This window comes from Glossina fuscipes, unplaced genomic scaffold, assembly GCF_014805625.2.
Source record: "Glossina fuscipes isolate IAEA_lab_2018 unplaced genomic scaffold, Yale_Gfus_2 28, whole genome shotgun sequence".
Lineage (NCBI taxonomy): Eukaryota > Metazoa > Arthropoda > Insecta > Diptera > Glossinidae > Glossina > Glossina fuscipes.
Window position 1 is genome coordinate 8,096,370 of NW_023998423.1, and position 13,587 is coordinate 8,109,956.

A 13,587-nucleotide genomic window follows, 5' to 3' on the forward strand; every position below is an offset into this window, starting at 1 on the left:
AACTCGCAGAAGCAAGCTTCAAAAACGTATATATAGTATAAAGTGTACAAACTCTTGGCCAGTTTCAAATTTGGAATCCATCTAAGCATATCCGTCCGTCTGTCCATTTATGTAGTATCTGTGGTAAACATTCTTCCCGTCGCAAAAATGCAGATATCGCTTACAAGCTTGCAAAATAATTTGGATATGACGCAAACCCCTTAAACAACATTAAGAAATTGAAATTTTTGGTTGTTGATCATATGAAAGAAATTGCTTGATATGAAAAAAAAATGCATCCATTCATTTTTTTGTTTTATTTTATTAATTAAAATTTTTTTTGTTCAGTTTTTAATTTCATTTATGAAATACACGCTAATTTGTTTTTGTATTAATGAATTTTTAATTTTTAATGTTGTCATATAATGTTTTTATGAATGTCTCAGCATAAACATACATATATATATATACGTATATATGTACATATATATATATATATATTATTATTATTTGCATTATTTTATTTATTATTATTATCAATAAATTTTAAATAATAGTCTGGTTTTTGTAACATTTTTTTTTTTTTTTTTTTTTATTTTAAATTTGATAAATCAAATACTTATCAAATACTTTAATTTATGCTGTAAACACTTAGCAAATAGTAGTTTAAGATGTTTTGTAAGTATGTATATATGTAGATGCTTTCAAATACTAAAATCATAATAATAAAAATTATTTTATAATAAAAAATAAATACAAAAATGAATATCTTACAAAGGAGAAAAAAAAAAAAGAAAAATATATTATGGCATTTTTTGTTTTCTTTTTTAAAAATCTTCAAACTAAAATTTATCTGTGGTTTGTCTGTTTTGCTTAATTAAGAAAAAAATTATTTGAATGAAATAATCATATCGTCGTAAAATAATATTATAATTAATTAAACTTAAATTAAGAAAATGATACAAAAATTATTATAATTATAATTATTTATTATTTTCTTTTTATTAAATCATTAAAAATAAGAAAAGTGGTTCATTTATTTAAAAAAAAAAAAAATAAAAAAAATAAAACTGTTTAATTGAATTGTTTAAAATTTATGATTTAATATAGATTTTGTTTTTCTTCTTTATCATTATTATGAACATATCTAAATAATTTTACATGTAATGTACGACTTAATGTACGAAGTCTTAAATTTTAAATAGTTTATATAATAATTTATATATCTTCCACGATCTTGTCAATTTTCATTTCGTACCCTTGACAAAATTTCTAAATAGCGACGATTGACCCAATAATGATTTTTAAATTGCATGAAAGTTCTCCCAGAAAAAAAAAAAAAAAAACAAATACGGATTAAAAAGACGAAAAGCTACATTTGCTTCTAAGCGTTGCAACGAATCTACTTTAAGTGAATTAAGTAAAAATCGTACAATATCTTATTTACTTCGGTGAACGTCAAGTAATTTTACAGATTCAGATCAATGTTATTAGTAATGCGTGAAATCATTTTTTAATGCCTCTTCTGCTTAAGCGAATACATTTATATATTTTTCTATTGTCTTAAAGGGCGGGAGAGATTCAAAATCCAGGGGTAGACTCGAATTATATTCAATATATATATATATATATATATTCAATATATATATATATATGTATAGCAAATTCCATTGCTAATTGACTGAGTGAGTGGATTGCCTTAGCTGTGCCTCTATATTTTAGAAACTCTCAGGTTCATTTAGTTCAAATTCGAGATATTTAAAAGAAAAAATAAACCTTCTTAATAAATAACTGATTAAGGAAAAAGTTCGTAGCGCTTTTCTCCTTTGCTTTTTTTTTTTTTCCTCTAAAATTCACTGTCATTTTTGCGATATGTTAAACGAACTTGCAAGTTGGATGGGAAAACCTTTTGTCATCTTCTAATGAAATCATAATTGCCTTCATGGTAGAACTTTTGAAATCGCTGAGCGAAAAACAAAACCAAGTGATCTTCGTAGCTACCTTTACACCGTTGAGGCGTGTAAGCAATGAACAAAATATGTTTGCAGCGGTGTCGTAAGATGAAATGTGATCACGTGTCTGATCGATTTGATCAATGATTGATCGAGTGAAGAACGACGCTTCCCCAACATCTATATAGCAAGAGTAGAAACGATGATCTAATATTTACGTGAAGTTGATTTTAATAAAGATAAAAAGGTACACGCCCCAAATATCTTCGCAGTAGCAATTACCTGCAATCACTGAAAATGTCGCATATAATTTTCAATATTAAAATGATCAGCTCTCTTTTGCGAAAGAAAATCGCCTTTCGAAACAAAGAATTCCAATAAAAGTTGTGGATAGTAGATGACCGGGTCTAAGTGAAAAAACGATCAATCAATAAAGCACAAGAGTTACTCCAGTTTGGAAATTGACTCAAGAATCACCTATCAACAAAAACGGATTTCCTTTCAAATCTAGTGTAAACAAGAGAGAAGGATGCTTATGTTAAATTCGAAAACAGGAAAAGTGAAAAAGATATCTCCAAACATGCATACATATCTGTATACGTTGACCGAATCTCATAGGTGGAAATGTGAAGATATCTTCGGCATGCTTACATATGTGACTGCATCTCATAGTTGGTTATGTAAATTTTATCTTGCAAGGTTAACAGCTACAGTGTTGTATATTCGCTTTTATCAGAAGTGTACTCTCCCAGAGCAGACAGAAAGAGAGAGAGAGAGAGATAGAGAGAGAGAGATAGAGAGAGAGAGAGAGAGAGAGAAAGAGAGAATGATTATAATTATATATTGGTGAATGGCAATTTTACATGGCCAAGTTGAATTTGGAGACACATTTTGTTATAAACTGAGCCCAATACTTTCTTATTCTGTTCTATTTACTAGAAATGCTTTCTTTTCAAATTTTTAAATAATTTTGAGGGTAACCTAGATCCTATATTTAGCTAACTTTCGAACTCTCGATATGCCGATGAGAATTTTCAAAATTTATTTTGACCTTTCATCTGGAATTTCGACGAATCTTAACGAAAGTTGTGGGTTAATGTTCGTGGTTTTCATAAACGGGCGAATGACGAAATTGGTTCCGCTATTCACACAATGCACACACATTATATGACATATCCTTTACAAACATTTCGCTGATCTAATACAGTCCAGTCCACTCCGTATGGGGAATACAAAGATCTAATACAGTCCAGTCCACTCCGTATGGCGAATACAAATAACGAATAAGTTTAGACAGGACCAACGATAGACAAATTGAAAGTGATATGTGTACTTCGAAATTTATGAAGAAGTTGTGAGACGATGAAAACAAATATTGCTACACTTGTTTCAAAAGCTCGACTACTATGAAAAGATGTTTCAATTTTAACCCTAACATTTATTGGTGATATTCAGATTAAATTGATTGTACCTGCGTGAAAAGGAAACAAGTGTGAAGGCGCGCCTCTATATTGCTATTGTGTTACAAGTAAATAAATAAAAATGATATCATGGTCATAGTACTGGTCCAATTAAGGTCATTTAAAGATATATATGTGCACAAAAAACAAACAAGTTGTACATAGTATAAGGAAATTAAGGTTTTGCAGATTTTCACAATTCCATGTTGAAAAGGCTAGTGAAAGAAGTTTATGAAAGCTTAATTCAAAATAGTTTTTTTGGGGGGAGCGTGGCCTCCAAGAGATTTTCAAACTACGTATAATTATTCCTTTCATGCATTGAGTACAAAATGTTTAATATAAACGAATTTTATCGCAACGCGATTTAAGAAATTTTTTTTTTTTTTTGATTTAAAAAAAATATGTTGTTGGCAAAATTGTGGAATTATTTAAAAGTCGACCTAATTGGTCGCCAGCTAAACCCTACGCCAGTACTTGTCCTTTTAATGTCGCTTCATTAGTTGCTATTACCGCGACGGGGGTCGAAGTATTTAGTGTGGAGTTTTGAGCAAGTTGCGCTGTCAAGTGATGATTGGTTTGCGTTGTATGCAACGGTATAGTGGTGCCATCTGCTGTCACTATAACTGTTGTAGGCTGTTGGGAAGGATGAGTAGTAGCAAGTGCTGCTGTAGGCGTCGCTAATGAACTGCTATTGCTGTTAACCTGCAAAAGTTTGATACCAGGCTCATTCCAGTCTTGTAGCGCTGCAAATTGTTCTTCATCAGATTTATTGGGATGCGGAGCTGTGCTCGCTAATATAGTACCATCTGACGTCGATAACAGTATGGCATTAGGAGGTAATTGAAAACACGCTATAGTACCATCTGGTTGTATAGTTTGTATAATCTGTGGCGTTGTTATTGTATTGCTGGTTGAATGTTCTGCCGTTAGCGTATTGGAGTTATTAGGAGAGGTATTTGATGTTACCGCAGCAATCAAATCATTTTCTTCAATTTCTTCTGAGGTTAAGTATTCAACTTGATCAGTTTCTTCCACCTCCTCGATTAGTTCGTTGTTATCCGTTGGATCATTAGATTCCTCCACAAATTCATGCATGTCAACGTCGTCCTTAATATCAACCATAGTAGGGGTTGCATTGTCGTCATCGTCACCGTCAAGAACTTCTTCAACATATTCCATTAAAGCGGAGGTATTTTCAACATCGCCATTCGAAGTTAAAGGCGGCGACATGAGTGTAGTCGGCATATTAGTCGGACTAGATTCATCACAAAACTTCGCGGTTAGAGCTGTACCCTTCGGTATAGGATAGCGTTTAAGAATTTCTGCAGTACTTGCCGGTAAGATATCTACTGGTGAGTTACATGACTTGGCCTTTTCGCCTTCTTCGGCAGCATCAGCATCAGCACCAGCGTCAGCATCGACATCAGCATCAGCGTCATCATCATCATCATCATCATCTCCAATGATAACTGTTTCTGCAGCAGGAGAGCTAACGGGAGCGCTTACAACAGTCGCTGTAACAGCGTTTGTTAATTTCGGGACTACACTTGTTTTAGTTTTGGGAGCAGTCAACGCTGGACCAGTTAGTTTGCGGGTGAGCAAAATTTGTATAGGGCGTCCAGTAGACGTTAACGGCAGACTATTGGATTTCTTAATATTGTTGATGATGACATTGGTACGTCCACCACTCTTATTCAGATCTCTGGCCAGTGTACGTATAATTTTGAAGCTATTATTGTTGTTACTGGTGCTCGTTACATGTTCGCAGATACTGCTATTTTATTCAAGTAGTAAAGGAATTGGGAATAGGAAGTTTAGAGGTTAGTTATTATATTGTATTTGGTTCAATGGTTTTATAATTTAATTTTGTTTCTTTTTGATTTCTTGTCAGAACAACCGAATGTATTACTCATCACAAAATCTGTAAACTGATCAACAAAACCAAAGGCTGTAGACTTGCGATTTTGATTGAATAGTCGAGCTTGGGCCGCCGCCTTTTCTTGTTTCGCTATTACCTCTTCATAATAGATTTTATCAGCTTCGGTTTTCGTAATAGCCAGTGAGACTGGAGATTGCGGTGTCGATGGCATAATATTCGAAGCATTATTGTTGCTACTACTTTCATATTGATTTTGTTCTAATGAGGTTTTACTCGCCGCAGATAACGCTAATGACGCTGATGATGACGATGAGGATGATGATGTTGGTGGTGGTGGTGGTGGTGGTGGTAGTGGTGGTGGTGGTGGCGGTGGTGATGATGGTGGTGGTGGTGGTGGAGGTGGTGGTGGCGGTAGTAGTGGTGGTTGTGGTAGCGTTGGTGATATTTGTGTAAAATATTGTAATGATTTTATTGAGGGCAATGACGATAATTGAGTAGTGTATTGTATTGATGTTGTTGATGACGATGATGAAGATGTGGTAGTTGTTGTTGTTGTTGTTGTTGTTGCAATAAAAGGTCTTGTTAAGGGCTTGACAAAATCATTGTTGTTGAGGTATGGATTGTAGGTGTTTTGGTTGTTGTTGTTGTTGTAGCTTTTAAAAAAACCTTAAGGTGTGTATGGTAGTTAGGAAGTAGGTTTTGTTGTTGTTGTTGTTTTTTTTTTCACAAATCATATCCACATAATTAAAACCAAAATTGTTGAGAATAAATACATGAAAATAAAGGGCGAAGAAAAGAAAAATTAAAAAATTTTTATTAATTATATTTCTTTCTTTCGATTAAAATGAATTTTGTATCTCAAATTAAAAATTAAAAAAAAAAATTAAATTAACGATATTAATGGTTAGTAAATAGATGAAAGATGATTTTAACGTCACAAAAAAACAAAAATCATAAGTAAACATAAAACAAAAATATTGTACAAGTAAAAACATCAAAAAAAATTAAAAACTTCAATATAAAGGTTTTTTTTTTTTTTTTTTAAATTTTCGCAAAATTTTTCCCCGTTTTCTTCTCAAACTTCAAAAAAGATATTAATTTAAATTAAAAATCTCTAATTAAAATTTAAAGCATCAGAAGTTTTTGAAACAATAAAATTTAAAAAAAATCTATTGCAGGAAAAACCGCTTATTTTTCCGGAAAATTCCAATACTTCGTTAAAAATTGGAAGCTAATCAAAACTCCAGATAGTTTATAAATCATATAAAAATTTTTCAAAATAAAAATGAATAAATAAATAAATAAATAAAAAAAATAAAATATGATCCCAAGAACTAATTTAGAATTAAAGAGTAAGAATAATAATAAAAATATATAAATAAAAAATCCACATACCTTTTCATCAAAAAATTTTTGTTTTAAACAAAAATTTCTTTTCTCATTCATTGTTAAAAAGCAAAAAAAAAAAAAAAAAAAAAAAAAAAAAAAAAAAAAAAAAAAAAAAATGCAATTTTTAACTGCAGCAGCCGAAACGGGTGTTAACAAAATGAGTTCATGAGCTAGAATTCAAGAGAGTTTGAGTTTGGAGTTTTAAGGTTAGATACTCTCACAGGATGTTAGATGTAATGTAATGATGGTTGGATGGATGATGCTTGGCTTTGTTAAATAGTATAACAACAAACATTTAGATGACGAAATTGAAATTGAAGAAAACCGCTTAGAAAATATTTGAAAGTAAGAAGAATTCAAAGTGCTAACAGCACGGATTCGTTGATATCATAACTGGTTGTTGAATATTGTGGTATATGTGAATTTTTTGTTTTGTTTTGTTTTGTTTTTTTTTTTTTTTGCATTTGTTTCGTTCGTGTTCAAATGAAAAGAGAAGAAAAAAAGATGTTTGAAAAAAAAGAAAAAACAAATTTTAATATTAAAATTATAACAAAAAAACAAAAGCTAATAAAAAAAAAAGGTGACGCTGATAACTATTTTTAAGTTATTTTATTCTAAATAAACGAAGGAACTCAAATAAATAAACGCATAAATCAATAAAATGCACAAAATTTTACAAAAAAAAAAAAAAAAAAAAAAAAAAAAAATCATAAACTCTTTTCAACTTAATTTTAAAAAAAAACTTTCGAGATACTTAACATCAAGTGTTTAATAAAGTGTTAGGAAGAGTGTGGTGAGTTAAAAAGTTAGTAGTAGGAAAAAACAGAGTAAGCACAAATTCCTTGTGTAAAAGTATTAACAGTGGCAATAGAGTAGGAGTAGTAGTAGTAGTAGTAGTAGTAGTAGCAACAATAATATCTTTTTGATCACACACAACTACAAATTTACAAATAATTGTTTTCGTAAACAATGTTTTCTTGTGCACTCAATTCGCATACAAATCTTTGTATACATTACTATTTTTAAAAATTCCGCTAAGAAACATGTTGCTAGGTTAAATTTAATAATAGAAATTTTTTTTTGTGCCCAAAACAATTCTATTAGAAGAGAAATATGCACTACTTGTCAACAAGTTTCGATACATCAAGGCGTATGAAAACATGCTTTTATGCAAACATTGTTTACTAATTTAATTATTTTTCGTTGATGCAAATCTTATTAAACAAAAAAAAAAAAAAAAAAAAAGAAGAAAGTACCAACTTATATAACAAATAAAATTTAAATATATATATATATATATTCATTTAAATACAACAACAAAAAAATACATGAAAATTTAATAAAATCAAAAATTAATCCTTTCCAACCAGAGCAACATGTTTCAAGAAATTTTTTAATCTACCGTAATACTGCCTATCTACAGCCTTGTTTTACTCGTCAAAAACAATTAAATTACAATTAAATTAATATAAATATCGACGCATTCGCAATTGTACTGGCAAGAAAAATACATATCTATGTACTTAAAATGCAGAAGAAGAAGGCAATAGTGTTGTAGTCGTTACCTAATTTCTTTGGTTTCCAATAATGACGTTGCGTTTACGTCACTAACTGCATTTATCATAGACGTAGGCGAGAAGGGCAAATGATACATTGAAGTCGCCGCATCCAAGGCATATGCGTCACCACTTTTTATTAATAAATCATTTTTCAATTCCATAAATTGATGATGGGGATGATGATGGGAGGGTGCCGCCGCCAATGTAGTCAATTGATGGTGTTGAGGCTGATGTTGATGTTGTTGCGGCTGATGTGGATGCTGATGGTGTTGTTGCGTACCTTGATGATGGGTTAATGTTTGATGATGTAAGCTTGGATGGCTATTCGTTGAAGCTTGGTGGGTTTGTTGCTGTTGTTGGTGGTGCTGGGGATGCAGCGAAGGATCAGCCGCAGTTGTTAAATGATTACTAAATGTATACTGCGGCGTACTGGTGCCCATGCTGTACGTAGGGCACAGTTCAGCCAATTCATTTGGTTCCAATTTAGTAGCTGTGGTTTGATAGCTTTGTAAGCCATCTGGCGTAAGAATTTGATAAGTTTGTAATGTGCCGGTAATATGTTGCGGATCGCTACTGGATGACGGAGCTGCCGGTGTAGCAGCGGTCGATGATAGATAGGCTACATTTTCAAGCTCGTAATGTTGAGCCGATGCATGACTAGAAGTAGTGGTATTGGAATTGGAGGAAGGCTGAGGTGCACTTTCAACTTTAATTTGCGGCTGATGCGTCACTAAGGTTTGTTGAGCTTGCTGAAGTGTGGTTGTACCAGTTGCCTGAGCTGGTTGTGATTGTAGCTGAATGTGTTGTCTAGCAGGTGCCTGAGTAGTATATATAGTTTGCGTGCCATCTAAGGTCGCATTAGCATTTATTGTTTGTATCGAGGGCAATGGCACTAAATTGCCAGCTTGATCCTGTATCATAATGCTTTGGCCATGCAGCTGCTGTTGCAGTAATGCTTGCTGCAAGTCAATTTGATTGGAATAGATTAAGGTAGTAGTGGTCGGACCATTGCTATTAGCTGCAGCCACTGTTGTTTGGTGCGGCGTTTGCGTGGTTATAACACTGGACTGTTGCGGTTGTTGCAGCAAGCTATTAGCGTGCTGTTGTGTATTAGCAATGGCCAACTGAGCCCCTCCTGGTAGTATCATACCGTTGAAATCTATTGAAGGCAATGGATGATGCTGCGGCTGCTGTTGTTGTTGTGAAGCCGATATGCTATGCTGAACTGTAGCCGGTTGCAGTATAGTCGAACTTTGAATTTGGAGGCCACTGCCTTCCGTGGAATGGTCCGAGTCGGCATTTTGGACTTCATCTAACACGCTATCAATTTGAGCTAAACGTTTTTGGGTAGCAGCATCTTTGGCAGGGCTTTCTTTCACGATATTCTTCTTTAAATTGGGTAAATTATTGCGTGGTCTGCGTGTTCTGGGAGTTTTAGTGTTGCCAGTAGAGCGAGATTTCTTAGCCGACGGCGGAGTTAAGGCTACGCTTTCGATTGCAATTTTGTCGACATTGGCCGCCGTTGCAGCTGCCATAATATCGCCGTGCTTATCTTTTTTATGCATTTTCATTTTGTCTGGTCTAGAAAATTCTTTATTGCATATTGGACATGCGAAAATTTTACGATTGACCCCCTCGTGAAAGAGGTAAGCGTGTCGTTGAAAGCTGTATTTGTTTTTAAAAGTCTTGAAAACATTATTTTTGGCACAAACCAAGCAATAGGAAACACCATCGATTATGTGTTCGTACCGTTGAATATCAAGGCCTCGCACAGACATTTTTTCCAGATATTCTCCCTGTTCATCCCCCGAAACTGTTCGTGTTTTACGTTTACGTTTTTGTTTAATAGGCCCCGCAGGCGGAATGGGAACCGCTATAGATTCAGTAACGGTTTGATTGTTATCGTTGTCATGCATCGTTATAGTTTTATAAGTAATTGTCTGCGATTGTTGTTGTTCTTGTTGTTCATCTACTTGGTTTTGTGTCGGATCAATTTGTGCAGACTGGGCTTGAGACTGCGGCGAGGCAACAATAGATTGGAATTCCTCGTAGCACTCGTCTTCAAAACTTTCATCTTCATATTTAATAAGAACGTCTTCTTGTTGCGGATGGTGTTGTTGTTGCTGATGCTGTGGCTCTTGTTCGAGTATAGGTTCACTTTTAATTACTTCATATTCGCTGCCTTCAAATTTGATGATGGTACTGCCTCCGTTTGATGAACCGCTGGCTTCTTCATAGTTTTCATAAACAATGGTCGTTGTTGCCGTAGTCGGCCCGTTATCGGTGCAGTTTCCGCTTCCGTTGCTGGCGGCGGCGGCACTGGTGGTGGTAATGTAGTGATATTGTGGTTGCCGTTGGCTTCCGCTATCATTGTTGTTGTTGTTGTTGTGATGTATGTGCACAATGGCATTGCCGTCGCTGTTGTCGTGGAGCACGGTGCCGGTTGTTGCAAGGTGACTGATGGTGTTGGTATCATTGACAGCGGCATTGGTTGAAGTTGTGGTGAGCAGTAAGGGGGACGAACTAATAGTGGTGACCACATTGTCTTAATTTTCAAAAATTTGTTGTGGTTTAAATTAAATATACATGTGTTTTAAAAATGTAAAAAAGATTTTTGTTGTTGTTGTTGTAAAAACAAAGATTTGAAACAAAAAAAAAAAAAAAATTTGAAAAACTAAAACGAATTTTCGTTGTTGTTGGTTTGACAGATAGAAAAAAAAAAAAAAAAAAATTAAAAAAAAATTAAAATAAATACATATTTAAGTGTTTTTTTTTTTTTTTTTTTTCTTGAATAATCTGTTTTTTAATGAAACCAAAAACTTTTAAATAACAAATACAAATTGATTTCTTCAACTACGTCTACTAATAATTAAATGGAATAAAATAAGTTCAACATTTATTCAAAACTAATGAAGCAGAAATTAAAACTGATATTTTCGCAATAAAACAACTAAAACTAAAATCTTTGTATTCATTACTCTTATCATCTTGTTGAGCATTACAAGTGTGTAAGACGCAGTGTTTAAGACGCAGTACTTGCTTCTCCGTTGGTAAGTGGAAACAACCAAAATTATGACAATTAAGTATTTTATTTTTTGAATTTTGTTTTAATCAATTTTTGATAAAAAAAAAAAAAGGAAGAAAAAGATCAGTTCCAATTTCGACTACAAAAATTACACACAATTTGTTAACTGAGTCACGAGTAACATTTGAAAAAAATTCGATTTTTACGAATTCGTAAAGTTTTTAGAACGAAAATCGAAAAAGAGAAAAATTTATTCACTTTGAGGCACATTTTTTGAATACGCATCACGTGCAAAATCTTTTCATTAATTGCGTGAATGCCAGTTAATATATCGATCAAAGATCTTTCGATTCGTAGCTCGAAATGGCTCCAAGTAACTATTAGATGTTTGCAAAAATTGTGATCAGCCACTTGTCCAGGTAAAACCGATAAAGTAGTGGGAAATACCAGTGCACATAACGGTTGATTTCGATAGTTTTGATCGTCCTCTGCATGAAATAACAGTTTTCCGTTCAATATTATTGACTTATTCAGCGTGTTGCTAATTATGGAGCGCTCAAGATTCTGCTTCTTACAAATTCACGACGATTGGACGATTTAAAGAAATCTGATGCCGAAGCCTCCATCATATTCCATTTGTCGGTTTTGAATAGAGACAAGAATTCCCCGTAAATGCAAATTTTTGGCCACTTTTGCAGCAAAAGTTGTCCAGAATACACTATTGCAGCTCGCATTGGAAGTGGATGATCACACCCAACATACTCCCCAGACATAGCACCTCCTGGTCACAACTTTTTCAGTTCGATGCAGTATGGCTTGGCTGGCATGCGATTCCTCCAAATTGAAGAAGTGCGAACAGAGGTCGATGAGCGGATCGCTGCCAAGCCAATATAACATTTTTTTGACATGATGTCGCCCTTGTTATCAAATATATTGCAAAATAATGTGGAAAATGATGGAAACTATTTTCATTAACGTGTATACCACACAATAAATGGCTTTTTCAACGTAAAAAAAATAATGATCAAAATTTTTGCAAACATCTAATATGAATTTATGGCGGATTAATTATGTGTCGATGTTTATGCGAGCTACTTCGACCCGTTTTTCAGCGAATATTTTCGTCTATGGCATAAAAACGGAAGCATCTATAATGTAATTTAGGCTTAGTTTTCATAGGCTCTAATGTAGAATCGTCAAAGGCAAAGCCAAGATTTATTGATGGCAATGCCGTGAAAATCTTTCCACCAAGTCATTTGTATTTTTGATCTGCAAAAAATCATTTCAGCTAGAGTTCTGAATGCTGTCTTCATTTTCGCAATTTAGAGAGTATTCCACTCAGTAGAACGGTATGCGCAGTAGTTCCCCTGTATGGTATGGACTTTCGCGTTAGTACAAATGGCAAAGGCAAATATGGTAAGTAAAAAAAGTTACATCTTTGCTCGGAGTAACTGAATAAATTCTCTTCTTTCACGATTTTCTCATGTGATCGCTGATCGGTTCAATAACTACTTTTTAATGCTTTTTTTCTACTGAGCTAAGAAATGATTCGGTGATATACTGTATAAGAATTTACTAAAAATCCTTTTAGATTGATATAAAAGAATAATCAATTTCTAATAGTAATTGATAATGATTGGTGGGTAGTAGTAGTAGATTGGGAAGAGGTCTCTGTTTTTTGTTTTTGTTATGAATAATAATAGTAATAATTTTGTGCATTTTATGATTTTTTTTTTTTTTTTTACTTTCTGCCTTTTTTTTTATTTTGCAGTAAGATTTATGTAAGTAATGACTGGCTTTTTTTCTTCTTCAGTGTTGTTGCATTGCTTGCGCTGTCGTGGTTGTGGTTGCTGAATTTGTTTTTCTTTCTTTATTGTTTTAAATATTGAAGTTAACTAAACAAGAAAATAAAAGTAAATAAATTATATAAAAAAGGAAAACTAAAAAACAAAAAAGAACAAAGAACAAATTTCTTATCGAGAGAATAAAAACAATTCAGAAATATTTATTTCATAAATTATGAAATAGAAGCAATTTGATGTATGATTGATGAATGAAGTTTATGAAATAGTGGGTGGGGGTGTGGCCGAGGGAAGAAAGAGGGAAGGAACGAACTTTCAAATATTTGAAGTGTTGGGTTTTTGTGTATACAGATATACGAGATTCGAGATTGAGCTCCGTTTTGTTAAAGGGGGGAAAAACCAACAATTTTTATTTTTTTAATTTTTTTTATTTTAATTTTTTTTTAATTTTATTTTGTAAAATAAAACGAACAGGCATGTGTTTTAAAATAAAAGTTAAAATAAAATAAGCAATTTATATAAAAAAAAAAATATAAATATAT

The 13,587-nt window shown here is 32.9% G+C and overlaps 1 protein-coding gene across 7 annotated transcripts in view; it reads right to left on the reverse strand.

Annotated features, from left to right (window-relative positions):
* Positions 1-1,809: 1,809 nt before the first annotated feature.
* Positions 1,810-13,587, reverse strand: part of LOC119636830 (serine-rich adhesin for platelets-like) — a 41,038-nt gene continuing 29,260 nt past the window's right edge. For 5 of the 7 annotated variants that reach the window (XM_038032499.1, XM_038032501.1, XM_038032502.1 and 2 more), the window contains exons 9-10: positions 8,225-10,763; positions 1,810-5,165 (exon numbers count right to left, since the gene is read on the reverse strand). In XM_038032499.1, coding sequence (XP_037888427.1) covers positions 3,854-5,165; positions 8,225-10,763 — 3,851 coding nt within the window. In that variant the 3' untranslated portion in view covers positions 1,810-3,853. Of the gene's footprint in view, positions 5,166-5,845; positions 5,937-6,784; positions 7,053-8,224; positions 10,764-13,587 lie in introns of those variants that run through there. The other 2 variants (XM_038032505.1, XM_038032504.1) reach the window with 2 other exon arrangements.